This window comes from Dunckerocampus dactyliophorus, chromosome 3 (assembly GCF_027744805.1).
Source record: "Dunckerocampus dactyliophorus isolate RoL2022-P2 chromosome 3, RoL_Ddac_1.1, whole genome shotgun sequence".
NCBI classification, from domain to species: Eukaryota; Metazoa; Chordata; class Actinopteri; order Syngnathiformes; family Syngnathidae; genus Dunckerocampus; species Dunckerocampus dactyliophorus.
The window spans coordinates 35886456-35909010 of NC_072821.1; the positions used below are offsets into that span (position 1 = coordinate 35886456).

The 22555-nt window shown below is 43.1% G+C and overlaps 5 protein-coding genes across 6 annotated transcripts; all 5 read right to left on the bottom strand.

Annotated features, from left to right (window-relative positions):
• Positions 1-106: 106 nt before the first annotated feature.
• On the bottom strand, positions 107-4707 carry LOC129178233 (zinc finger protein OZF-like). The gene is made up of 2 exons (XM_054770252.1): positions 4281-4707; positions 107-3076 (listed from the first exon to the last, which is right to left on the bottom strand). The coding sequence occupies exons 1-2, from the start codon at positions 4474-4476 to the stop codon at positions 1800-1802; spliced, it is 1473 nt and encodes a 490-aa protein (XP_054626227.1). The 5' UTR covers positions 4477-4707; the 3' UTR covers positions 107-1799.
• Positions 4708-5024: 317 nt separating this feature from the next.
• LOC129178245 (zinc finger protein 37 homolog) lies at positions 5025-9069 on the bottom strand. Its single transcript, XM_054770266.1, has 2 exons — positions 8621-9069; positions 5025-6278 (listed from the first exon to the last, which is right to left on the bottom strand). Exons 1-2 carry the CDS (start codon positions 8814-8816, stop codon positions 5161-5163), a joined length of 1314 nt encoding a protein of 437 aa, XP_054626241.1. The 5' UTR covers positions 8817-9069; the 3' UTR covers positions 5025-5160.
• Positions 9070-9686: 617 nt separating this feature from the next.
• Positions 9687-12927, bottom strand: LOC129178231 (zinc finger protein OZF-like). The gene is made up of 2 exons (XM_054770250.1): positions 12476-12927; positions 9687-11136 (listed from the first exon to the last, which is right to left on the bottom strand). The coding sequence occupies exons 1-2, from the start codon at positions 12669-12671 to the stop codon at positions 9815-9817; spliced, it is 1518 nt and encodes a 505-aa protein (XP_054626225.1). The 5' UTR covers positions 12672-12927; the 3' UTR covers positions 9687-9814.
• A 1890-nt stretch (positions 12928-14817) lies between these two features.
• LOC129178266 (zinc finger protein 771-like) lies at positions 14818-17346 on the bottom strand. Its single transcript, XM_054770320.1, has 2 exons — positions 17003-17346; positions 14818-15924 (listed from the first exon to the last, which is right to left on the bottom strand). Exons 1-2 carry the CDS (start codon positions 17196-17198, stop codon positions 14948-14950), a joined length of 1173 nt encoding a protein of 390 aa, XP_054626295.1. The 5' UTR covers positions 17199-17346; the 3' UTR covers positions 14818-14947.
• Positions 17347-18423: 1077 nt separating this feature from the next.
• On the bottom strand, positions 18424-22500 carry LOC129178261 (oocyte zinc finger protein XlCOF6.1-like). 2 transcript variants are annotated; one of them, XM_054770302.1, is made up of 2 exons: positions 22043-22500; positions 18424-19494 (listed from the first exon to the last, which is right to left on the bottom strand). In XM_054770302.1, exons 1-2 carry the CDS (start codon positions 22058-22060, stop codon positions 18508-18510), a joined length of 1005 nt encoding a protein of 334 aa, XP_054626277.1. In that variant the 5' UTR covers positions 22061-22500; the 3' UTR covers positions 18424-18507. The 2 variants fall into 2 exon arrangements, with proteins under 2 accessions (XP_054626277.1, XP_054626276.1); XM_054770301.1 differs by having other exon boundaries at positions 18424-19529.
• Between the last annotated feature and the right edge of the window lie 55 nt (positions 22501-22555).

The window sequence follows — 22555 nt, forward strand, 5'->3', positions numbered from 1 at the left end:
TCAGCTTGTGCAGTCACCTCAGACATCCTTTATTTACTTCTGCTGTTCTCACCAGCACATTTGTGATTAATAAACTGGTACTTATAAGATCTTATAAGTTCCACTTTAGGTACGAGGCTCCTGTACTGGCGGTCGTCGATGTATCCAGTGTGACCACAACGTGGAAATACTTTGTCACGTCCTGTGTGATTCCTCGGAGTCGTAACTTGGCTTCGATGTGTTGAAACCACGGGCGTGGAATATGTTGCCTGTGTTTTTAGCCCACTCGTTACCATGTAGTGGCGACGGTACAGCCTCCTTGTTGTCACTGTTGTCAGTTGGCATTTTTACTCACGTCAAGGGTCACCAAATGTGGAGATGCACAATGAGACAGGAGTCGAGGTAGGTGGCTCCAATCAGGTAACTCTCCACTCAACTCAACAACAAGCAACAAGTCTTTAGCAACAGCTAAGTGGCTAAAACATCCTCATAACCCGGAAATGGAAATACACTTGGTGAATGTCTGCGGGTCACTACAATGTGCTAATTCAATCTCCGACAGGAGATATGCGATGTTACACATTTCAGCGGATATCGGAATCAAAAGTTGAGAGTTGGACAATATCGGCACTTGGTCTCATATTGGACCAGAACCTTTCATTTGTAGCCAGTGCCAATCACATCACCATTCGCACTGGTCTTCCACAGAATAAGAAGATGTAGCAAGAAGTGCTTCGAGCATCACGCATTTACTCGGTAATCAAATACAAGCAGTGGTGGAAGGCGGAGGTATTCATGCGTGGAGTTCCAGATGTGCAGGGCACCTCCACAAGCCCGGGGAGTGTGCAGTACCGCCGTCACCATCCGGTAACACAGCTAGTACATTCTAATGCATTACTGCCTCCCTCAGATGTGGAGATGTCATTACACCCTTGACCTATAAAGTGTGTGGCGAAATAGTTGATCAGCACAAATGACAATATCCACTCAGTGTAAACTAAAAACAGTGGTAGACAGATCGAGGAAAGCAGAAAATAGCAGGAAAACACCCCAGCTGAGAAAAAAAAGATTCTAAATGCTTTTTTTTTTTTACCCCTGTCCTGTCCAGCCTTTAAGGCAGATAGAATTGTAGATCTAAATGCCCTCAAGTGCTCAACAGATTTACTCTGCCAGGGAGAAGTGTGATATACACTTCCCCTGTTATACAGAATTTATTTTACTTAGATGCTTGTTATTAAGCAAATTTGGAGCGATTGGACCGGAGCAGACAGAGAAGAAGAGAAAAGAAAGGGGGGGGGGGGGGGGAACAAGAGGGGGACAAAAAAAAGATAGAGACAAGGACAACAGCAGCAACCACAATTGTGACAACAAGAACAGAACAACAGAAACATACAGAACTACATCAGCAAATAAATGTCTGCGACAACTATGAAAACACTGACGGAAAGGACAAAATAATATCAACAACCACAATGACAATGCTGCAATGAAACAGTCACACATAATAGTAGTCATGAAATGATGAACTATGATAGTGATCACAATGACAATACTGCATTGAAACAGTCACACATAATAGTAGTCATGAAATGATGAACTATGATAAGATTCTAAATGCTAACAGCAGGCTAACAACAGATGGCCGAAGTTTGCAATTTAATAAAATAAAACTGACTGACACTGTGTCACAGCTGTTTTTTGTATTTGTATTACATGTAAATGGTAGAAGCACATTAACAAGGTTGTGTTACACACAGGACAACATCACACAAGTTATATGTGGTGATGCTGTTAGAAAATTATTGTCTTGATAGTTTATTTCAAGTCGTGCAGCTTAATTTACTGCTACTGTTCTCACCAGCACACTTGTGATTGTCAAGCTGGTACTTATAAGAGAATCTTTCACCACACACACTGCAACTAAACACTTTCTCTCCAGTGTGTGTTCTCATGTGTGTTACAAGTGTTGTTCGGTCACAAAAGCTTTTGTTGCAGCTTGAACAGGAATATGGTTTTTCACCAGTGTGTCTTCTCATGTGTATTTTCAAATCTGGATTTCGTACAAAACCTAAACCACAGAGTGAACAGGTAAAAGGTTTCTCTCCAGTGTGTCTTCTCATGTGTTGGTCCAACCCTGAACTCTCATTAAAGCTTTTGTTGCAGACTGAACAGGAATACGGTTTTTCTCCAGTGTGTATTCTTGTATGTTTTGTCAAACACGACTTTTGAGCGAATCCCACACCACAGAATGAGCATGTGAAAGGTTTCTCTCCAGTATGTCTTCTCATGTGTGCTGTCAAATGTGACTTCTGAGTCAATCCTATGCCACAAACTGAGCAGGTAAAAGGTTTCTCCCCGGTGTGCGTTCTCATGTGTCTTTTCAAATCTGAATTTCGTGTAAAACTTATACCACAGATGGAACAGATTAAAAGCTTTTCCCCATGGAGTTTTGTCATGTGCTGATCCAATGCTGAACTATCACACAAATGTGTATTACATATTGAACAGAAATTGTGTTTCTCTCCAGTGTGTGTTCGTGTGTGTGCTATCAAATGTACCTTCTGAGAGAATCTTTTACGACAAACTGTGCACGTGAATGGTTTCTCTCCTGTGTGATTTCTCATGTGTCTTGTCAGATTTCCTTTGGTAACAAATGTTTTGTCACACTGGGAGCATTTGTGAATGTTGTCAGTGTGACATGTCATATCAGCTTTAGAGTCTTCATCATCAGTGTCAGGAGAGTGTGACGTTGTGTCGTCACTATCTGATAGTGGAGCTAAGAGGTTGTCTGCTTGTGATCCTCCACAGTGGTCTCCATCAGCTTCTGTTGTCATGTGTTGAGGTGAGCTGCTTCTTGGAGGCTCCACCTCTCTCCTCTCCTCACTTCCAGCTTTGTCTTCATCATCTTCACTCTTCACAGAGACACAAATCACAGGGAAGTCCAGCTCCTCCTGACTGACGATGTGCTCCTCCTCTTCTTCTTTGATGTGGGAGGCCTGTGGCTCTTTCTCGTTATTACAAGGGGGCTGTGGTTCCTCCTGCTCCATCTTGGAGCTCCACTCCTGCTGCTCAGAGGGAAGATTTTCTTCACTGGCGTCTGCAGGATACAGGATAACATACACTTGCTTTAGAAAAGTCCAGCTTTGCTCCGTCACATGAGGCATTGTACTGCACCAGCATATGTTCTGACAATGTCTCTGAGGATCTCATTAGTGTCCCTCACAGCAGTCGGGGTACCCCCAGCAGACACATGAAAGTAATATACTATAAAGACATGTGAAAAAAACACCTCATAAGGCATCCTATTTTTACATGGCTGTATGTATCAGTCACAGTCACATGCTGTGTGTCAGTCACCACACGGACATTCAGTCTTGACCAGGTCAATTAAAACATTTTACAAATGTTGCACAAAAATTGCGACAGTGTACAAAAACCCATACAAAATTTACAACGAAAACCAAATCATATGAAAACTGCTGCCTACAAAAACCAAGGTTTGACTGTAGCCCTGAATACAGCGACCCAAGCACATACAGTAGGTTTTAAAAATAAGACATATAATTCCAGGTCCATGATTATAACTGTAGGTGTTAAATAAAAAATCTTTAAAAAATTGGTTTCTTGTTCAAACTGGGGTCCTCCACCAGAGGCCTGGGAACTTAGCGGTTCTGTGCAGAATCTTAGCTCTTCCAAGTATTGCGCTCCTCTGGACGGAGATGTCAGATGTTGTTCCTGGTGTCTGTTGACGCAATCCACCCAGCTTGGGGGTGACTGCCCCCAAGTTCCCCTTTCACTACTGGCACCACTGTTGCCGTCAAACCCTGCATTTTCTTTTGCTCTTCCTTCAGCCCTTGGTATTTATCCACCTTGTTGTGTTCCTTCTTCCGTATATTGCTATCACTCATTATGTTGCCATCACCAGTTTGTCGGTCTGGAAGTCCCACATGATCTTGGCCTGGTTATTCTCAACCACCTTTACTGGTGTCGACCATCTTGATTCCTGACAGCATCTTACACCCTGCTGTGCTGCACTGATCTTCTTTGCCAAGTCAGCACCTGGGGTACTGTCTGATTTGATCAACCCTGGCCTCTGCTCATCTTGTGCTTAGGGCCTGTTCTTGAGCTATCATAATTAGTGCCTCTGTGCTGTCTTTTAGCGCAGCCTTTTCGTGAGAGTAAGCTATTGTTCTTTCACTTCCAGACAATACTCCTTCACTCAGTGAAGTTATTCCTAGTGTCCTGTTCATGTTAATCAAATATTAAGTCAGTAAATATGTGAGAGGAAGGAGTGAACTCACCTGCTCCGTGTAGTTCATCTTGATGCTTCATGAAAACAGCTTCCAGTAATTGACGTTGTCGCTCGTTCTCCTCTTTTGTTCGAGAAAGTTCCTCCTCGTACTCTGCTATCGTTCTTTCCAACAGTACAAATATTTCTTCCACAGCCGCAGTTAGTCGCTGATTCACCAACGCTCTCAGCATTTGTGCTTTACACATGTTCACACAATCACAACACTATACACTCTCCGCTTAGCAATGTATTTACTTCCGCGTCTCTTCGTCAGCAGCTAACAAGCTAAGCTAGTCGTAGAAGCTTCAAAGTTCACTGAGATAAGTTTACCTGACATGAAGAATTAATAATGCGTAGTTGACCATTCGACAGACTAAAGTACAAACGTAGAAATGAAGGGAATTGAGGCGAACTTAAAGACGGCACTGCCGACTACCCTTTTCCTTTATTTTCAACTTCCGGTAATACACAGCTAATACAGTCTAGTGCACACTACCCCCCTCAGGTGAGGAGGTGGCATTACACCATTGATCAATAAAGTGTTTCGTGAACTAGAGTTCATGTAATCACATTTGAGCAATGGCCAATAGTCATTCAGGTCAGCTAAAAGTAGTCGTAGATGCTAAATGCTAACAGACTGGCTTGCTCGTCAGGCTAAAGGCCTTTCAGACTTTCTTCTTGGCTCAAGTTTGCAATTTAATGAAATGAAATTTAATGAAAACTCACACCCAGTCACAGCACTTTGTCTGTTTTTATTACATTGAAATGGTAGAAACACATTAACAAGATTGTGTTACACACATAACAATTATGTCACACACCTTATGTGCTGATGTTGTTAGAAAGTTATCAAAGTCTTCACAGTTTACTGCATTTCAAACCCTGCAGCTTCATTTATTGCTGCTGTTCTCACCAGCACACTTGTGATTGTTAAGCTGGTACTTATAAGAGAATCTTTCACCACACACACTGCAACTAAACACTTTCTCACCAGTGTGTGTTCTCATGTGTCGGACAAGTGGTGTTCGGTCACAAAAGCTTTTGTTGCAGCTTGGACAGGAATATGGTTTTTCCCCAGTGTGTCTTCTCATGTGTATTTTCAAATGTTCATTTCGCACAAACCCCATGCCACAAACAGAACAGGTAAAGGGCTTTTCCCCAGTGTGTCTTCTCATGTGTTTTTTCAAATCTTGATTTTGTACAAAACCTGTACCACACACTGAACAGGAAAAGGGTTTTTCCCCAGTGTGCCTTCTCATGTGCATTTTCAAATTCTGACTCCGCACAAAACATAATCCACATATTGAACAGGAAAAAGGTTTCTCTCCAGTGTGTATTCTTGTGTGTGTTATCAAATGAGCCTTCTCGTAGAATCCTTTACAACAGAATGAGCACATGAATGGTTTCTCTCCGGTGTGATATCTCATGTGTCTATTCAGATTCTTTTTGTGGCTAAAGGTTTTGTCACACTGAGAGCATTTAAAGCGTGTGTTGTCAGTGTGACATGACATATCAGCTTTAGAGTCTTCATCATCAGTGTCAGGAGAGTGTGACGTTGTGTCGTCACTATCTGATAGTGGAGCTAAGTGGTTATTTGCTTGTGATCCTCCACAGTGGTCTCCATCAGCTTCTGTTGTCATGTGTTTAGTTGAGCTGCTGCTTGGAGGCTCCACCTCTCTCTTCTCCTCACTTTCACCTTTGTCTTCATCATCTTCACTCTTCACGGGGACAACAATCACTGGGAACTCCTCCAGTCCTTCCAGATGCTCTCCTTCCTGACTGATACTGTGATCCTCCTCTTCCTGTTTAATGTACACATGTTTATCGTAGGGTGGCTGTGGCGCTTTCTCTTCCTTTTTAATGTAGGGGGGCAGTGGCTCCATCTCTACATTTATATTGTAAGGTGGCTCCTTATTTTCCTTTTTAATGTGGGGGGGCTGTGGCTCTTCCTGCTCCACCCTACCGCTCCACTCCTGCTGCTTAGGGGGAATATCTTTTTCACAGATGTCTGCAGGACACAAAAAGACAAACAAATGCTTTAAAAAAAGGTTAGCTATGCTCCATCACACAGGGAATTGTCCTGTACCAGCATGTATTCTGACAATTCCTATGAGGATCTCATCAGTGTCCCGCACAAACCATCATCCAATCCACTTTATTTAAAGTGGCTTTAAAAAGTATTCATACCCAATTATTTTGCTAGAGGTGGAAATGTTTACTCATTCTTCTTTGTAAAACAGCTCATGCTCAGGCAGATTAGATTGAGAACATTTGTGAACGGCAGTTTTCAGATATTGCCAAAGAGTCTCTGTTGAATCTACAGTAGGTTTGGACTTTGACTGGGGAATTCTAACACATGAATATGTTTTGTTTTAAACCACTCCATTGCTCTGTGTAACCCGCCTGCGTCACACTGCCCACGCCGGGGCTCGAACACATGACCTTCGGAATGGGAGACGAAAGCGCTCATCGTTCGGCCAAAAGCCCAGACTGTCGTCTGAGCGTTCAGGCCAAGGAAGTGAGGTTTTTGCCAATGTACACTTGTTCAGCCGCACTGGCTGGCCTCCGTTACATGTGGTTTTATGTTTCAGGTCATTGTCGTGCTGGAAGGCAAACTGCCGCCCCAATCTCAAGTCTTTTGCAGACTCCAACAGGTTTTTCTGCCGAGATTGTATTTGGCTCCATCCATCTTCCCATCAAACTGCAAATACTACTTCTTATGGCTTTTCTCCCCCCCAAATTTCTTCTTGCCACGCTTCCATAAAGGCTGGATTTGTGTAGCCCACAACTAATAGCTGTCTTGTCTACAGATTCCTCCACCTGAGTTGTGGATCTCTCCAGTCCCTCCAGAGTGACCATGGGTCTCTTGCTTGCATCTGTCATCAGTGTTGTCCTTCTTCGACCTGTGAATTTAGGTGGATGGCTGTGTCTACATATTGGGCTCTGTGACTGCTTATTTTTTGTGACCTCAGTTTAGACTTGAGTCGGTATGTTTGGTCAAAAATGTTATGCTTGGTTTCATAATGGCATTACACACTGCAAGTGCCACAGTCTCCAAGCATGTGAGACAAACTGGTTTTGTGATTCCAGAGGGAAGAATGAACATAAATGAGCTTGTCCATTCTGGGTTGAAAGCTCTATTTTCGCTATCCACATTTCTCTTTTTTGAGAGCACCATGTGTTTTTATTTTTTTTGTCGTCTTGAGTTCACTCGTCGCTGTCTTTCTCTCCACAGCTCTCGTATTTCACTGTCCTCTTTCTCTGTATGCCTCACTCGTTTCTCTCTTCTTTCCCTGCCTATCCTCTTTCGTCTGACTGTGTATTTCGAGTGGCAATGTTTAGCGCCTGTAATGCACAGATGTGATTGACTGAGTAGTATCACGTGGGATGCCTTAACTCGCATGCAACTGATCAGTGAATTTCCTATCTAATCAATGAGTACCATAAAGTCTACAAAAGTCGCGCTGGTCAAAATAGAAGCGTCCCGTCAAAAACGTAAAATATTTAAATAATTTTTTGACTATATGTCGAGGTCTGTAAAGGACGGTGTCTGGGTCCAGACCCTGACCTGGGTCCCCCTAGTTAGCGACCTGTGGTGTGAATTTGGGTTGTACGCTCCCTGAATGAGTCCTACACCCACAGGAAATATTGTACAGCAATCCGACCAATCACAGCCTTTAATTGGATGTGCATGTCACGCTAGCAGGTTTGGAAAGGGAGGATGGAGTGCGTGGAACGTAACACTGTGCATCCACACGACCAAGCGGCTTGGTGGGGTGGGTTTTGTGAGAGGTTAGGTAAAACATGTTTAAGAAAGGTGATGGGAAGAGTTTCACTGAGCTATGAAGAGGTAATATCCCTCTTAACTGAGGCAGAAACAACAATAAACTCAAGACCACTTACTTTTGGTGATAATGAGCCTCAACCTCTGACACCAGCTCATTTCCTGATTGGAGAGCATATTTACGCCTCGCCACCCGAGCATTTACATGGCACTGGCCAAACCTGCAACTTCAGCCCAGATGAACTTACCCAAAAAGATGGAACAATCGCCAGCAACTTTTTAACTTACTGGAGAAAGGAGTACTTAATGGAACTGAAATGAATGAACTGCTCATACCACCACAAGATTCTGCCTACGCCTAGTTGTCTAAGAAAACGCACAGTTAATTAACTTTATAAAGAGATGACGTAGAATAGATGATGGTGGTGGGGGTTGTGGGGTCTCACATAGTTGCACATTCATCATCTCCTTTCATTTCCATACTTCGACTATCTTCAATTGACCTTTTCATGTCAACAATCAAATATAAAATGAGCAAACTAGTGAGAGTACGAAGAAGCCCAAACCTTCTCTGTGTAGTTCATCTTGAGGCTTCTTGAAAGCAGCGTCCAGTTGTTGACGTTGTCGCTCGTTCTCCTCTTTTGTTCGAGAAAGTTCATCCTCGTACTCTGCTATCGTTCTTTCCAACACCACAAATATTTCTTCAACAGCCGCAGTAAGTCGCCGATTCACCAACGCTCTCAGCATTTGTACTTTGCACATGTTCACACAATCACAACACTTGTGTCGGTCACTTCCGCGTCTCTTTGTTAGCAACTAGCAGGATAACCTAGCCGGAGACCTTCCAATGTCACTAAGACGAGTTTATCATCACATAAAAAAAATATTATATGTACTTTTTTTTATACGCCAGACAAAAGTAATAACGAATAAATTAAAGAATTAAGGAGGGCTTATATACTTTTTAGATGCGGATTTAAAGTCTACGCTTGCCTGCCAAACCCCTTTCCTTTCCTTTGTTTAGTGCTTCCGGTAATACACAGCTCGCATATTCTAGTGCATTATTGCCTCCCTCAGGTGTGGAGGTGTCATTACGCCCTTGACCTGTAAAGTGTCAGGTGAAATAAGAGTTCATACCAAAACAACATTCGGTGAAAAATTAAAAGCAGTGGTAGACAGGCAGAAAAAAAAACAAAATCAGGAAAACACACCAGTTGAGAAGAAAAAGATAATAAACGCTAACAAACTGGGATGCTAACCAGGCTAAGGGTCAACAAGAAGGGCCCAAGTTTGCAATTTAATGAAATAAAACTGTCTGACAGCCACATGCTGATATCATGGTTAGATTGGAGTTCGAATCTCCGTTGGAAGATCTCTGTGTGGACTTCCTACATTCCAAAAAAACGTATTCTAGGCAAATTGAAGAGTCTAAATTGCGCATAGGTGTGAATGTTGTTTTGTCTACATGTACCACTACCCTGTAAGTGGCGACCAGTCCAGGGTGTACTCTCCTTTCGCCGGAAAACAGTTGGGATAGACTCCAGTTTACTCTTGACCCCAATGAAGACAAGAAATCTAGAAAATGGATAGATTGAATGGGAAAATGATTGACACTCTTAGTTTTCCCCCAGATATTTATTGCATTTACTGTAAATGGTAGACGCAAATTAACAAGACTGTGTTACACACAACAATGATGTCACACATTAAATGCGGTGATGTTAGAAAGTCAAAGTTACCCAAGTGTTAGTCGCGCAGCTTCATTTACTGTTGCTGTTCTCACCAGCACACTTGTGATTGTTAAGCTGGTACTTATAAGAGAATCTTTCATCACACACACTGCAACTAAACACTTTCTCACCAGTGTGTGTTCTCATGTGTCGTACAAGTGGTGTTCGGTCACAAAAGCTTTTGTTGCAGATTGAACAGGAATATGGTTTTTCCCCAGTGTGCGTTCTCATGTGTTTTTTCAAATCTTGGTTTTGTACAAAACCCGTACCACACACTGAACAGGAAAAAGGTTTTTCTCCAGTGTGTCGTCTCATGTGTATTTTCAAATTTTGCCTCCTTACAAAATGTAAGCCACAGATTGAACAGGAAAAAGGTTTATCACCAGTGTGTGTTCTCATGTGTGCTACAAGTGTTGTTCGGTCACAAAAGCTTTTGTCGCAGCTTGAACAGGAATATGGTTTTTCTCCAGTGTGTCGTCTCATGTGTCTTTTCAAACATGGATATTGTGCAAAACTCATTCCACAGACTGAACATGAAAAAGGCTTTTCTCCAGTGTGTATTCTCATGTGTATTTTCAAATATTGATTTTGGACAAAACCTATACCACAGACTGAACATGAAAAAGGTTTCTCTCCGGTGTGTGTTCTCATGTGTATTTTCAAATCCCGATTTCGGACAAAACCGATACCACACACTGAACAAGAAAACGGTTTCTCTCCAGTGTGTGTTCTTGTGTGTGTTGTCAAATGTGCCTTCTGAGAAAATCTTTTACCACAAACTGAGCACAAGAATGGTTTCGCTCCTGTGTGATTTCTCATGTGTCTATTCAGATTACTACGGTCATTAAAGGTTTTGTCACAGTGAGAGCATTTAAAGCGTGTGTTGTCAGTGTGACATGTCGTATCAGTTATAGAGTCTTCATCATCAGTGTCAGGAGAGTGTGACGTTGTGTCGTCACTATCTGATAGTGGAGCAACGAGGTTGTCTGCTTGTGATCCTCCACAGTGGTCTCCATCAGCTTCTGTTGTCATGTGTTGAGTTGAGCTGCTGTTTGGAGGCTCCACCTCTCTCTTCTCCTCACTTTCATCTTTGTCCTCATCATCTTCACTCTTCACGGGGACACCAATCACTAGGAACTCCTCCAGTCCTTCAAGATGCTCTCCCTCCTGACTGATACTGTGATCCTCCTCTTCCTGTTTAATGTTGGGGGACAGTGGCTCCTTCTCTACATTTTCATTGTAGGGTAGCTGTGGCGTCCTCTTTTCCTTTTTAATGTGAGGGGCATGTGGCTCTTCCTGCTCCACCCTACAGCTCCACTCCTGCTGCTCAGGAGGAAGATCTTCACAGACGTCTGCGGGACACAAGAACACAAAGACAGGGTTTAAAAACGTAGAGTTCTGTGCCGTCACACGGGGAACTGTCCTGTACCAGCATATATTTTGACAAGGCCTCTGAGGATCTCATCAGTGTCCCTCACTGCCTCTCCAGACCATCATCCAAACCACTATATTACAAGAGGCTTATCCATACCCCTTCATTATTTTGCTGCATTTACAGCTGCAAACCTTTTGGGGCTCTAGAGGTGTAAATGTTCTTCTTTGTAAAACAGCTCAAGATCAGTCAGATTAGATGGGGAGCATTTGTGAACGGAAGTTTTCAGATTTTGCCAAAAAGTCTCTGTTGGATTTATGTCTGGACTATGACTGGGGAATTCTAACACATGGATGTGTTTTGTTTTAAACCACTGCAGCTCTAGTTTTATGCTTGGGGTCATTGTCGTGCTCGAAGGTAAACCGCCGTCCCAATCTGAAGTCTTTTCCAGAGTCCGACGGGTTTTCTTCCAAGATTGCCCCATTCTCAGGGCATTCAATCGATCACAAGTGGACTGTTCAGGTTGCATCCTGAATACAATGACCTGGATGAATGAGAATATTCACAGGCAAGACTGCCCCATATTATGGCTCTATCCATCTTCCCATCAAACTGCTAATGGGACTTCTTATGGCATTTTTCCCCCCAACCTCCTTCCTGCCATTCTTCCATAACAGCTGGATTTGTGTAGCGCACAACTAATAGTTTTTCTGTGGGCAGATTCTCCCACCTGAGTTGTGGATCTCTGCAGTCTCTCCTGAGTCCCTATTGTCCTCTTGTTTCTTTGTTATCTGATCAGTGCTCACCTTCTTCGACCTGCAAATTTAGGTGGCTGGCCGCTCTATTTTGTGCCACAAGCGATGCCAGCACCTGATGGCAGTTGGAACCTACTAGAAAAAAACAGGCTTGTCATCATTGGAGGCAATCGCAAGGCAGAAAGATTTTGAGATTATCTTTTGCAACCAGTGGCAATCCCATATCGCCACAGTATGGTGTTGCGCCCAGGCAGCACCACACGCGGGGGCTTCGTTATTTACTTTGTTGTAACATGAACATAATATGTTGTCTACTAAAACATACAGTTAATGTGTAAATAGATTATATTGTATAATTGATCGGGGTGAGTGTTAGGTGGGCGACCGAGGGGGGTCTCATACAGGGCGTGATAGAAGCTAGCCACGACCTGCCATTCATTTTCTTTCATCTCCATACCCCAACTATCTTACTTTCACTTCCTAACAATGCTCCTCCACTCATCTTTTCATGTTAATAATCAAATATAAAGTTAGAGAACACGTGAGAGTAAGAATGAAACAAACCTGCCGCGGGTAACACAACTTGATGCTTCTTGAAAACAGCGTCCAGTAGTCGACGTTGTCGCTCGTTCTCCTCTTTTGTTCGAGAAAGTTCCTCCTCGTACTCTGCTATCGTTCTTTCCAACACTACAAATATTTCTTCAACAGCCGCAGTTAGCCGCTGATTCACCAACGCTCTCAGCATTTCTACTTTACACATCTTCACACAATCACAACACTTTTCACTCACAGTTGAGCTCTGCTTAGCGACGTGTTGATGACTTCCGCGTCTCTAATTAACAGCTAGCAAGCTAAGCTACCCCGAGATCTTCCAAGTTCGTTGAGACAATTTGATTTTGACATGAATTAGTTGGTTAAACAACAGTCACGAGTACAAACGTAGAAATTAAGGAATTAGCGCGGATTTAAAAGATTACACCGCCTGAGGACCTTTCTCCGTTTTTTGGTTGACTACTTCCGGTAACATACAGATAGTACATTCTAGTGCATTACTGCCTCCATCAGGTGTGGCGATGTCATTACACATATATTACACTTAATATATGTAATATGTTGGGAGGTTATTAACAAGTGACTCTTGTTAAAATACTTCATTAGCATAGCGATGTTTCTATCGTCTTATGATATCCACCAAGACTGAGCTACGTAAAACTTACGCAATGCACGTCGCGCAGACGTAAACGTCATATCCGGTTAAGTCTATACATAAAACATATACATAAATAAATAGAATAAAACACATCAAATGCAGTTATATTTCAATATTAACGACCACAAGTACAGTGCAATGATGGATTAATCAAGAGGATTCAGCGGGAGTTTTTTCTAAACTGGGAAATACCAATCACCCAAGCATATCTTTCTAGCAAATGCTTTTGTGTGTATTGTTTTCAGTGGCGAAAAAAGGTAAAATAATTTATAGAACAAAAAAAGGAGGGCTTATAAATTGTCCACTTGCACCATGGATATTATATAAGAAAACACGATTGCTTATGTTGTTATTTCTCAAATTTCTATCAATCTTAACGTTTTTGGGAGTAGAGGGACGTATATTACGTATATTCCGAAATATAGGCCGACCGTACGTAGACGCGTTCTACACATGCGTAAAAACCAGTTCAACCGATTGTTCCGGGTACGCATTGCGCAGTGGCAAGCTCATTTTTGTCGCAGTACTGTAGTACTAAACACGCTTCGAAAAAAAACTTTTTGTCGACTACTTCCGGCAACACACAGCTAGTACATGTCCAGTGCATTACTGTCTTCCTCAGGTGTTGAGGTGTCATTACACCCTTTACCAATAAAAGTGTGTGGTGAAATACAGTTGATGTCTATGAGCCATTCAGTGTAAACTAAAAGCAATGATCGATAGTCCGAAAAAAGCGGAAAAGCGAAAACAATCGGAGATGAAAAAGATACTAAACGCCCGACGTGTGGACTCGAGTCAGACTGAAGTCACAATTTGGATGCGGTTTGACCATATCATCAAAGACTTGCAATTTGACTTGTACTTTGACATCAATGACTCTTGACTTGACTAGGACTCTAGCCTGATGACTTGAAAATACTTGAGATTTTCAGTGAATGTGTTGAGTAAAATGTGTCCCCATTCAAAGTATTCAACAAACGTTACCATATTGTTGTATTCCGCCCACTCTTACTGTACTTAAGGCCTAGGCTACCAGCACTTGTAAGTTTGCTGACGAAGCTCTTCGGATGAGGAGCGAAACGTCCGACACCTTCTTCACAGAAGTACAGATGACGTCTCAAAAAGCCTTTCCCTCAATATTGTTGTATTGTTTCCAGCAAGACAAAATTTTTCCCACAGAATCTCCCTTATTGAATCCAACTATTCACGTCCAATCAGGTTGGCTTATATTGTGTGTGGTTTACATTTCTGCAACCGCCAAACTGCTGGAGATGGTCGAAAGTTATTCACATGCACATGTGCAAAATAAAACAACTTAAAATGCATTTATTGTAGTTTTCAAATGTAATAAATTGTTATATTGTTAAAATGGCATTTTATTTGGTAAACACCAAACCGTACTTATTAAATGTAAGGACTCAAACATTTCCAGCCGATGACTTCAGACTTGACTCGACCTGTCTTGTTTTGGCCTAAGAATTGACTTGGACTTGCACGTCTTTACTTCAGACTTGACTCGTAACCTGGGATTCAAGACTTGAGACCTGCAAAACACTGACTTTCGCCCACCAATGCTGAACGCTAACAGACCAGCCTAAGGGCTAACAACAGAACGGCTTTTGAGCCTCTCTTTTTGACTCAGGTTTTCAATTTAATTAAACAAAACTGACACTCTGTCACAGATTTTTTCCCCCATTTTATTGCATTTAAACGGTAGAAGCATTTCAACAAGGTTGTGTATTGTGTTCACACAACACTGATGTCACACGTTATATTGAGTGATGTTAGGACGTTAGTCTTGACAGTTTATTTCAAGTCCTGCTGCTTCATTTACTGCTGCTGTTCTCACCAGCACACTTGTGCTTGTTAAGCTGGTACTTATATAAGAATCTTTCACCACACACACTGCAACTGAACACTTTCTCACCAGTGTGTCTTCTTGTGTGTCTTATAAATGTTGTTCGGTCAGAAAAGCTTCTGTTGCATCTTGAACAGGAATATGGTTTTTCTCCTGTGTGTCTTCTCATGTGTGTTTTCAAATTCTGGCTTTGTCCAAAGCGTGTACCACAGACTGAACAGGCATATGGTTTTTCCCCAGTGTGTATTCTCATATGTGTTTTCATATGTTGACTTGATACAAAGCGTAAATCACAGAATGGACAAGAAAAAGGTTTCTCTCCCGTATGTCTTCTCATGTGTGATGTCAAACTTGAGTTTTGAGAGAACGCGTGACAACAAACTGAGCAGGCGTATGGTTTTTCTCCTGTGTGGATCCTCATGTGCCTTTCCAAAGATGACTTGCGACTGAAAGCTTTGCTACATTGAGAGCATTTCCATTTTCTGTCAGCGTGACAAACCATGTGTCTCATCAGAGTTTTCTTGTCGCCAAAGGTTTTGTCACATTGAGAGCATTTAAAGTGTGTGTTGTCAGTGTGACATGTCATATCAGCTTTAGAGTCTTCATCATCAGTGTCAGGAGAGTGTGACGTTGTGTCGTCACTATCTGATAGTGGAGCTAAGAGGTTGTCTGCTTGTGATGCTCCACAGTGGTCTCCATGAGCTTCTGTTGTCTGAGTTGAGCTGCTGCTAGGAGGCTCCACCTCTCTCTTCTCCTCACTTTCACCTTTGTCTTCATCATCTCTGATCTTCACGGGCACAAAAATATCTGGGAACTCCTCCCACCCTCCAAGATCCTCCTGACTGATGCTGTGATCCTCCTCTTCTTCTTTAATCTGTGACTCCTCCTGCTCCACCCTGAAGCTCCACTCCTGCTGCTTAGGAGGAGGATTTTCTTTAGTGATGTCTGCAGGACACAAGCAGACAAACACATATTGGAAATGAAAGTCAAACAAAGCTTCCTTGTCAATCGTGTGTCTGCTTCGCCTCAGCATGGGGCAGTGTTGGTCCAAACATTGCATGAAAGGAACATGAGCAGTAAAAAAAAAAAAATCTAATTCATGGCAAATTCATGGCACCGCTTATCCAAGGTCAGCAGCCTAAACAGAGAAACCCAGGCTTCCATCCAATAGACTACTGGCGGACCCCGAGGCCTTCCCAAGCTAGTTGAGAGACATAGTCCCTTCAACCTGTCCTGTGTCTTCCCCCGAGCCCTCATACTGGTTGGACATGCACTGAACACCTCCCCAGGGAGGTGTGCATCCTGACCAGATGCCCAAGCCACCTCATGTGTCTTCTCTCTATGCGGAGGAGCAGCTGTTCTATTCCAAGTTTCCACCGGAGCCAAGCCACTCTATGGAAGAAATTCATTTTGTCCACTTCCACCCACAATCTTTTCCTTTCGGTCACTACCCAAAGCTGTGTAGCTAGGTGAGGGTAGGAACATACAGTAGATGGACCAGCAAATTGAGAGCTTTGCTGGTTCAGCTCCCTCTTTACCACAACAGACCAATGCAAAGTCTGCATCATTGTAGACGCTGCACCAATCTGCCTGTCAATGTCGCAATACATCCTTCCCTCACTTGTGAACCCCCTCCACAACCCCCGAATAGACATTACCAGGAAGGAGGAGAACTGTGATCCCACGATTGTTGGAATCCAATGTCCATGCAATGCTTGAGAGTCGTGTCAACCAAGACAGTCTCACTGCATCAAGAGCCTTGAAGAGCTCGGTGCAAATCTCGTCCACTCCCGGGGCCTTGCCACCAAGAAATGTTTTGACCACCTTGCGTTGGCAACCACATCCCCAGAGGTAGGAGAGCCTATTATAGTTCAATTACATATTGTGTGCATCCTTTACGAATAGTGCATGCGAATTTTTCCAAGACGACCAATGATGTCCAATGTTCAAATATACATTCATGCCAATGTTGTTGGCCATGACTGTAATATACTTAACACGTGAAAGGAAGACGTGAACTAACCTTGTCTGCGTAGTTCATCTTGAGGCTTCTTGAAAACAGCGTCCAGTTGTTGACGTTGTCGCTCGTTCTCCTCTTTCGTTCGAGAAAGTTCCCCCTCGTAATCTGCTATCGTTCTTTCCAACACTACAAATATTTCTTCAACAGCCGCATTCAGTCGCTCATTCACCAACGCTCTCAGCATTTGTATTTTACACATTTTCACACAATCACAACACTTTACACTCACACTCGAGTGCTGCTTAGCGATGTGTTGATCACTTCCGGGTCGCTTTGTTAGCTGCTAGCAAGCTAAGACAGCCTGCGGAGTTTCAAAGTTGACTAAGACGAGTTGATTTTCAAATGAAGAATTAACCGCATGTATTTGTTATACGACAGACAAAAGTAAAAAGGTAGAAATGAAGGAACTTAAAGATTACACCACCTGAGAACCGTTCTCTGTTATATGTACTACTTCTGGTAACATACAGCTAGTCCATTCCACTGCATTACTGCCTCCCTCAGGTGTGGAAGTGTAATTAGACCCTTGCCCTTTAGTGTGTGGTGAAATGGTTTATTTCAACACAAATGAACAATGGACAGTAGCCATTAAGTGTAAACTAAAAGCTTTGATAGACAGACAGAAGAAAGCGGGAAAACACACCAGCTGAGAGGAAAAAGATGCTAAACGCCAGAGGTGTGGAATCTAGAAACACGACTTGGACTCGATTCAGACTCAAGTCACAATTTTGATGACTTTGGACTAGACTTGACAATTTCATCAAAGACTTGCAACTCGACTTGGACATTGACTTCAATGACTTCAGACTTGGCTTGGACTTTAATCTGATGACTTGAAAATACTTCAGATTTTCAGTGAATGTGTTGAGTAAAATGTGTCCCCATTCAAAGTATTCAACAAACGTTACCATTTTGTTGTATTGTTTCCAGCAAGACAACATTTTCTCCCACAGAATCTGCCTTATTATATGCAACTATTCACGCCCAATCAGGTTGAAGAACAAACAAGTGTGTGGTTTCCATTTCTGCAAGCGCCAAACTCCTGGAAAGTGGTATAAACTTAGTCACATGCGCAAAACAATTGAAAATGCATTTACCGTATTTTTCAAATTTAAAAAATTGTGTACATTTCCAGCCTACGACTTTGGACTGACTCGATCCGTCTTGTCCTGACTTGAGACCTGTTTTGGACTTGCATGTCTTAGTTTCAGACTTAACTAGCAACCTGGGATTAAAGATTTGGGACTTACTTGATTTACCTGCAAAACACTGAATTTCTCCCACATCTGCTAAACGTTAGCAGACAGGTTTGCTAAGTAGGATAAGGGCTAACAACACAACAGCTTTTCAGCCTCTCTTCTTGGCTCAAGTTTGCAATTTAATGAAAAAAAACTGAAACTGACAGATTTTTTTCCCTATGTTTATTGTGTTTAAACAGTGGAAGCATATTAACAAGCATGTGTTACACACAACAATGTCACATTATATGGAGTGATGCTAAGACGTTATTATTCTTGACAGTTTATTTCAAGTCGTGCAACTTCATTTACGGTACTGCTGCTGTTCTCACCAGCACACTTGTGCTTGTTAAGCTGGTACTTATATAAGAATCTTTCACCACACACACTGCAACTGAACACTTTCTCACCAGTGTGTCTTCTTGTGTGTCTTGTAAAAGTTGTTTTGTCAGAAAAGGTTCTGTTGCATCTTGAACAGGAATATGGTTTTTCTCCTGTGTGTCTTCTCATGTGTCTTTTCAAATTTTGACTTCGTACAAAACATGCGCCACAGACTGAACAGACATATGGTTTTTCCCCAGTGTGTATTCTCATGTGTGTTTTCATATGTTCACTCCGTACAAAGCGTAAATCACAGAATGAACAAGAAAAAGGTTTTTCTCCAGTGTGTCTTCTCATGTGTGATGTCAAACTTGAGTTTTGAGAGAACGCGTGACAACAAACTGAGCAGGTGTATGGTTTTTCTCCTGTGTGGATCCTCATGTGCCTGTTCAAATATGACTTGCTGTTAAAAGCTTTGCCACATTGAGAGCATTTCCATTTTCTGTCAGCGTGACAAACCATGTGTCTCTTCAGAGTTTTCTTGTCGCCAAAGGTTTTGTCACAATGGGAGCATTTAAAGTGTGTGTTGTCAGTGTGACATGTCATATCAGCTTTAGAGTCTTCATCATCAGTGTCAGGAGAGTGTGACGTTGTGTCGTCACTATCTGATAGTGGAGCTAAGAGGTTGTCTGCTTGTGATCCTCCACAGTGGTCTCCATCAGCTTCTGTTGTCATGTGTTGAGTTGAGCTGCTGATTGGAAGCTCCACTTCTCTCTTCTCCTCACTTTCACCTTTGTCTTCATCATCTCTGATCTTCACGGGCACAAAAATATCTGGGAACTCCTCCCACCCTCCAAGATCCTCCTGACTGATGCTGTGATCCTCCTCTTCCTCTTTAATGTGTGGCTGCTCCTGCTCCACCTTGAAGCTCCACTCCTGCTGGTTAGAGGGAGGATTTTCTTTAGTGATGTCTGCAGGACACAAGAGGACAAACACAGATTGGAAATGAAAGTCAAACAAAGCTTCCTTGTCAATCGTGTGTCTGCTTGGCAGTGTTGGCCCAAACATTGCATGAAAGGAACATAAGCAGTGAATAAAAAAAGGTTTTCATGGCAAATTCATGGCACCGCTTATCCAGGGTCAGCAGCCTAAACAGAGAAACCCAGGCTTCCATTCAACAGACTACTTTGTCCAGCTCCTCCTGGCGGCTCCCGAGGTGTTCCCAGGTCAGTTGAGAGACATAGTCCCTCCAACATGTCCTGGGTCTTCCCCCCAAGCCTCTTGCAGGTCGGACATGCACTGAACACCTCCCCAGGTGTCCAAGAGGCATCCTGACCAGATGCCCAAGGAGCAGCTGTTCTACTCCAAGTTTCCACCGGAGCCAAGCCACTCTATGGAAGAAATTCATTTTGTCCACTTCCACCCACAATCTTTTCCTTTTGGTCACTACCCAAAGCTGGGTAGCTAGGTGAGGGTAGGAACATACAGTAGATGGACCAGCAAATTGAGAGCTTTGCTGGTTCAGCTCCCTCTTTACCACAACAGACCAATGCAAAGTCTGCATCATTGTAGACGCTGCACCAATCTGCCTGTCAATGTCGCAATCCATCCTTCCCTCACTTGTGAACAAGACCCAGAGGTACTTGAACTCCTCCAATTGGGGTAGAATCTCATCCCTGACCCGGAGATGGCACACCACCCTTTTCCGGGCGAGAACCATGAACTCCAACTTGGAGGTGCTGATTCTCACCCTGGCTGCTTCAAACTTGGCAACAAACAAGTGAAAGCGAGAGCTGAAGATCAAGGCCCAATGAAGCCAGCAGGACCATATCATCGGCAAAAAGCAGAGCCCCCATCGTTCGAAACACACTGCCATCACATGTTTTGATAGAAGTTATATGCAGCAAACGTGTTTTGATCTGACAAATGTTAAGTAAGTTTGATCAAATGAAGAATTACTACAGCTTCTGCTCGTACATTAACACCGTGGCAGCTGTTGAACTCCAAAGAAAAAAAACAGCCATGCAAGCGTCAGTGAGTGACGCTGGAAATACTGAGTGCAAAAAGTTTTCAGGGAAATAAGGCAATACGCGCATTTATTGTTGCTCCCAGCACGTCTTAACCATCAGTACACATTCTCAACACACACAATACAATTCTGTCCTCCAAAATAATGTATGTATGTATGTATGTACTGTATGTATGTACTTTATTTATCCCACAGCGGGGAAATTAACTTGTTACAGCAGCAAGCAAGCAAGATACGCAAGTAAAGAGTACAGTGTAAAGAATGCATAGTGACTACAACATGGTTCAGGTGGTGCAGGTGTTATAGAGCCTGACAGCGGTCGGTATGAAGGACCTGCGGAACCTCTCCTTCTTACACCGTGGGTGTAACAGTCTGCTGCTGAAGGAGCTGCCCAGGGAAACAACAGTGTCATGTAGCGGGTGAGAGGTGTTGTCCATGATGGATGTCAGCTTAGCCAACATCCTTCTCTCCCCCACTTCCTCCACGGAGTCCAGAGGACCGTCCAGGACAGAGCTCGCTCTCCTGATCAGTCTATTGATCCTGCTCCTGTCCCTTTCTGTGCTGCCCCTTCTCCAGCAGCCCACAGCATAGAAGATGGCTGAGGCCACCACAGAGTCATAAAAGGTCCGTAAAAGAGTCCTGCACACACCAAAGGACCTCAGTCTCCTCAGCAGGTGGAGGCGACTCTGGCCCTTCTTGTAGAGGGCACGCCACATCCTGTCTAATTGTGCAGACAAAATAAGGGTGGCATATCTTACATTACAATTGGAATTGCATTCGTTACTACGTCTTCCTTAACCACAAGCATGGGCATTAGAATTTATTGAGGATTTTGTAGAAATGAGTTCAATCCTCACTTAGAAAGAGTCCCACTTAATGCTGGCAATGAGGAACATGCTCTGACACCGGTCATACAGGGAGCTAATCGCCCGAATTAGGCCACTCCTGGAGTACCCCACCGACCCACACACACAAATCCGTGAAGAACACGGCCAAATCTGGCCCACGGTTTCACGACCAGGACAAGAAACCACACTGTTCCCTCCTGAATGCAAGGTGCAACCATCTGGTCGACCCTTCTCTCCAGAATCCCCAAACACACCTTACCAGGAAGGATGAGGACTGTGATGCCACGAATCCAATGTCCATGCAATGCTTTAGAGTCGTCCCAAGACAGTCCCACTGCATCAAGAGCCTTGAGGAGTTCGGTGCAAATCTCATCCACTGCCGAGGCCTTGCCACTAAGAAGTTTTTAGACCACCTTGGCAACCACATTCCCAGAGATAGGAGAGCCTACTATAGTTCAAATACATATTGTGTGCATCCTTTATGAATGGTACATGCGAATTCGTCCAAGATGACCAATGATGTCCAATGTTCAAATATACATTCATGCCAATGTTGTTGGCCATGACTGTAATATACTTAACACGTGAGAGGAAGAAGTGAACTAACCTTGTCTGCGTAGTTCATCTTGAGGCTTCTTGAAAACAGCGTCCAGTAGTTGACGTTGTCGCTCGTTCTCCTCTTTTGTTCGCGAAAGTTCCTCCTCGTACTCTGCTATCGTTCTTTCCAACACTACAAATATTTCTTCAACAGCCGCAGTTAATCGCTGATTCACCAACGTTCTCAGCATTTGTACTTTACACATTTTCACACAATCACAACACTTTACACTCACACTCGATCTCTGCTTAGCGATGTGTTTATCACTTCCGAGTCTTTTGTTAGCAGCTAGCAAGTTAAGCTAGCCTGAGGAGATTCAAAGTTTACTAAGACGAGTTGATTCTGAAACGAAGAATTAATAGTGTATAGTTGTTACAAGACAAAAATACAAACATAGATATGAAGGAATTCACGCTGATTTAAGGACCACGCCACCTGAGAACATTGCTTCGTTTTATGTTTACTACTTCCGGTAACACACCGCTAGTCCATTCCAGTGCGTGACTGCCTCCAGTAGGCCAC

Bases quoted from the DNA above. Each gene is read 5' to 3' on its own strand.
- LOC129178233 (XM_054770252.1), bottom strand. From the start codon at position 4,476: ATGTGTAAAGCACAAATGCTGAGAGCGTTGGTGAATCAGCGACTAACT. The intron at 3,077-4,280 runs GTGAGTTCACTC...TGTATCCTGCAG, and splicing joins AGATGAACTACACGGAGCAG to ACGCCAGTGAAGAAAATCTT.
- LOC129178245 (XM_054770266.1), bottom strand. From the start codon at position 8,816: ATGTGCAAAGTACAAATGCTGAGAGCGTTGGTGAATCGGCGACTTACT. The intron at 6,279-8,620 runs GTTTGGGCTTCT...TGTGTCCTGCAG, and splicing joins AGATGAACTACACAGAGAAG to ACATCTGTGAAAAAGATATT.
- LOC129178231 (XM_054770250.1), bottom strand. From the start codon at position 12,671: ATGTGTAAAGTAGAAATGCTGAGAGCGTTGGTGAATCAGCGGCTAACT. The intron at 11,137-12,475 runs GTTTGTTTCATT...TGTGTCCCGCAG, and splicing joins AGTTGTGTTACCCGCGGCAG to ACGTCTGTGAAGATCTTCCT.
- LOC129178266 (XM_054770320.1), bottom strand. From the start codon at position 17,198: ATGTGTAAAATACAAATGCTGAGAGCGTTGGTGAATGAGCGACTGAAT. The intron at 15,925-17,002 runs GTTAGTTCACGT...TGTGTCCTGCAG, and splicing joins AGATGAACTACGCAGACAAG to ACATCACTAAAGAAAATCCT.
- LOC129178261 (XM_054770301.1), bottom strand. From the start codon at position 22,238: ATGTGTAAAGTACAAATGCTGAGAACGTTGGTGAATCAGCGATTAACT. The intron at 19,530-22,042 runs GTTAGTTCACTT...TGTGTCCTGCAG, and splicing joins AGATGAACTACGCAGACAAG to ACATCACTAAAGAAAATCCT.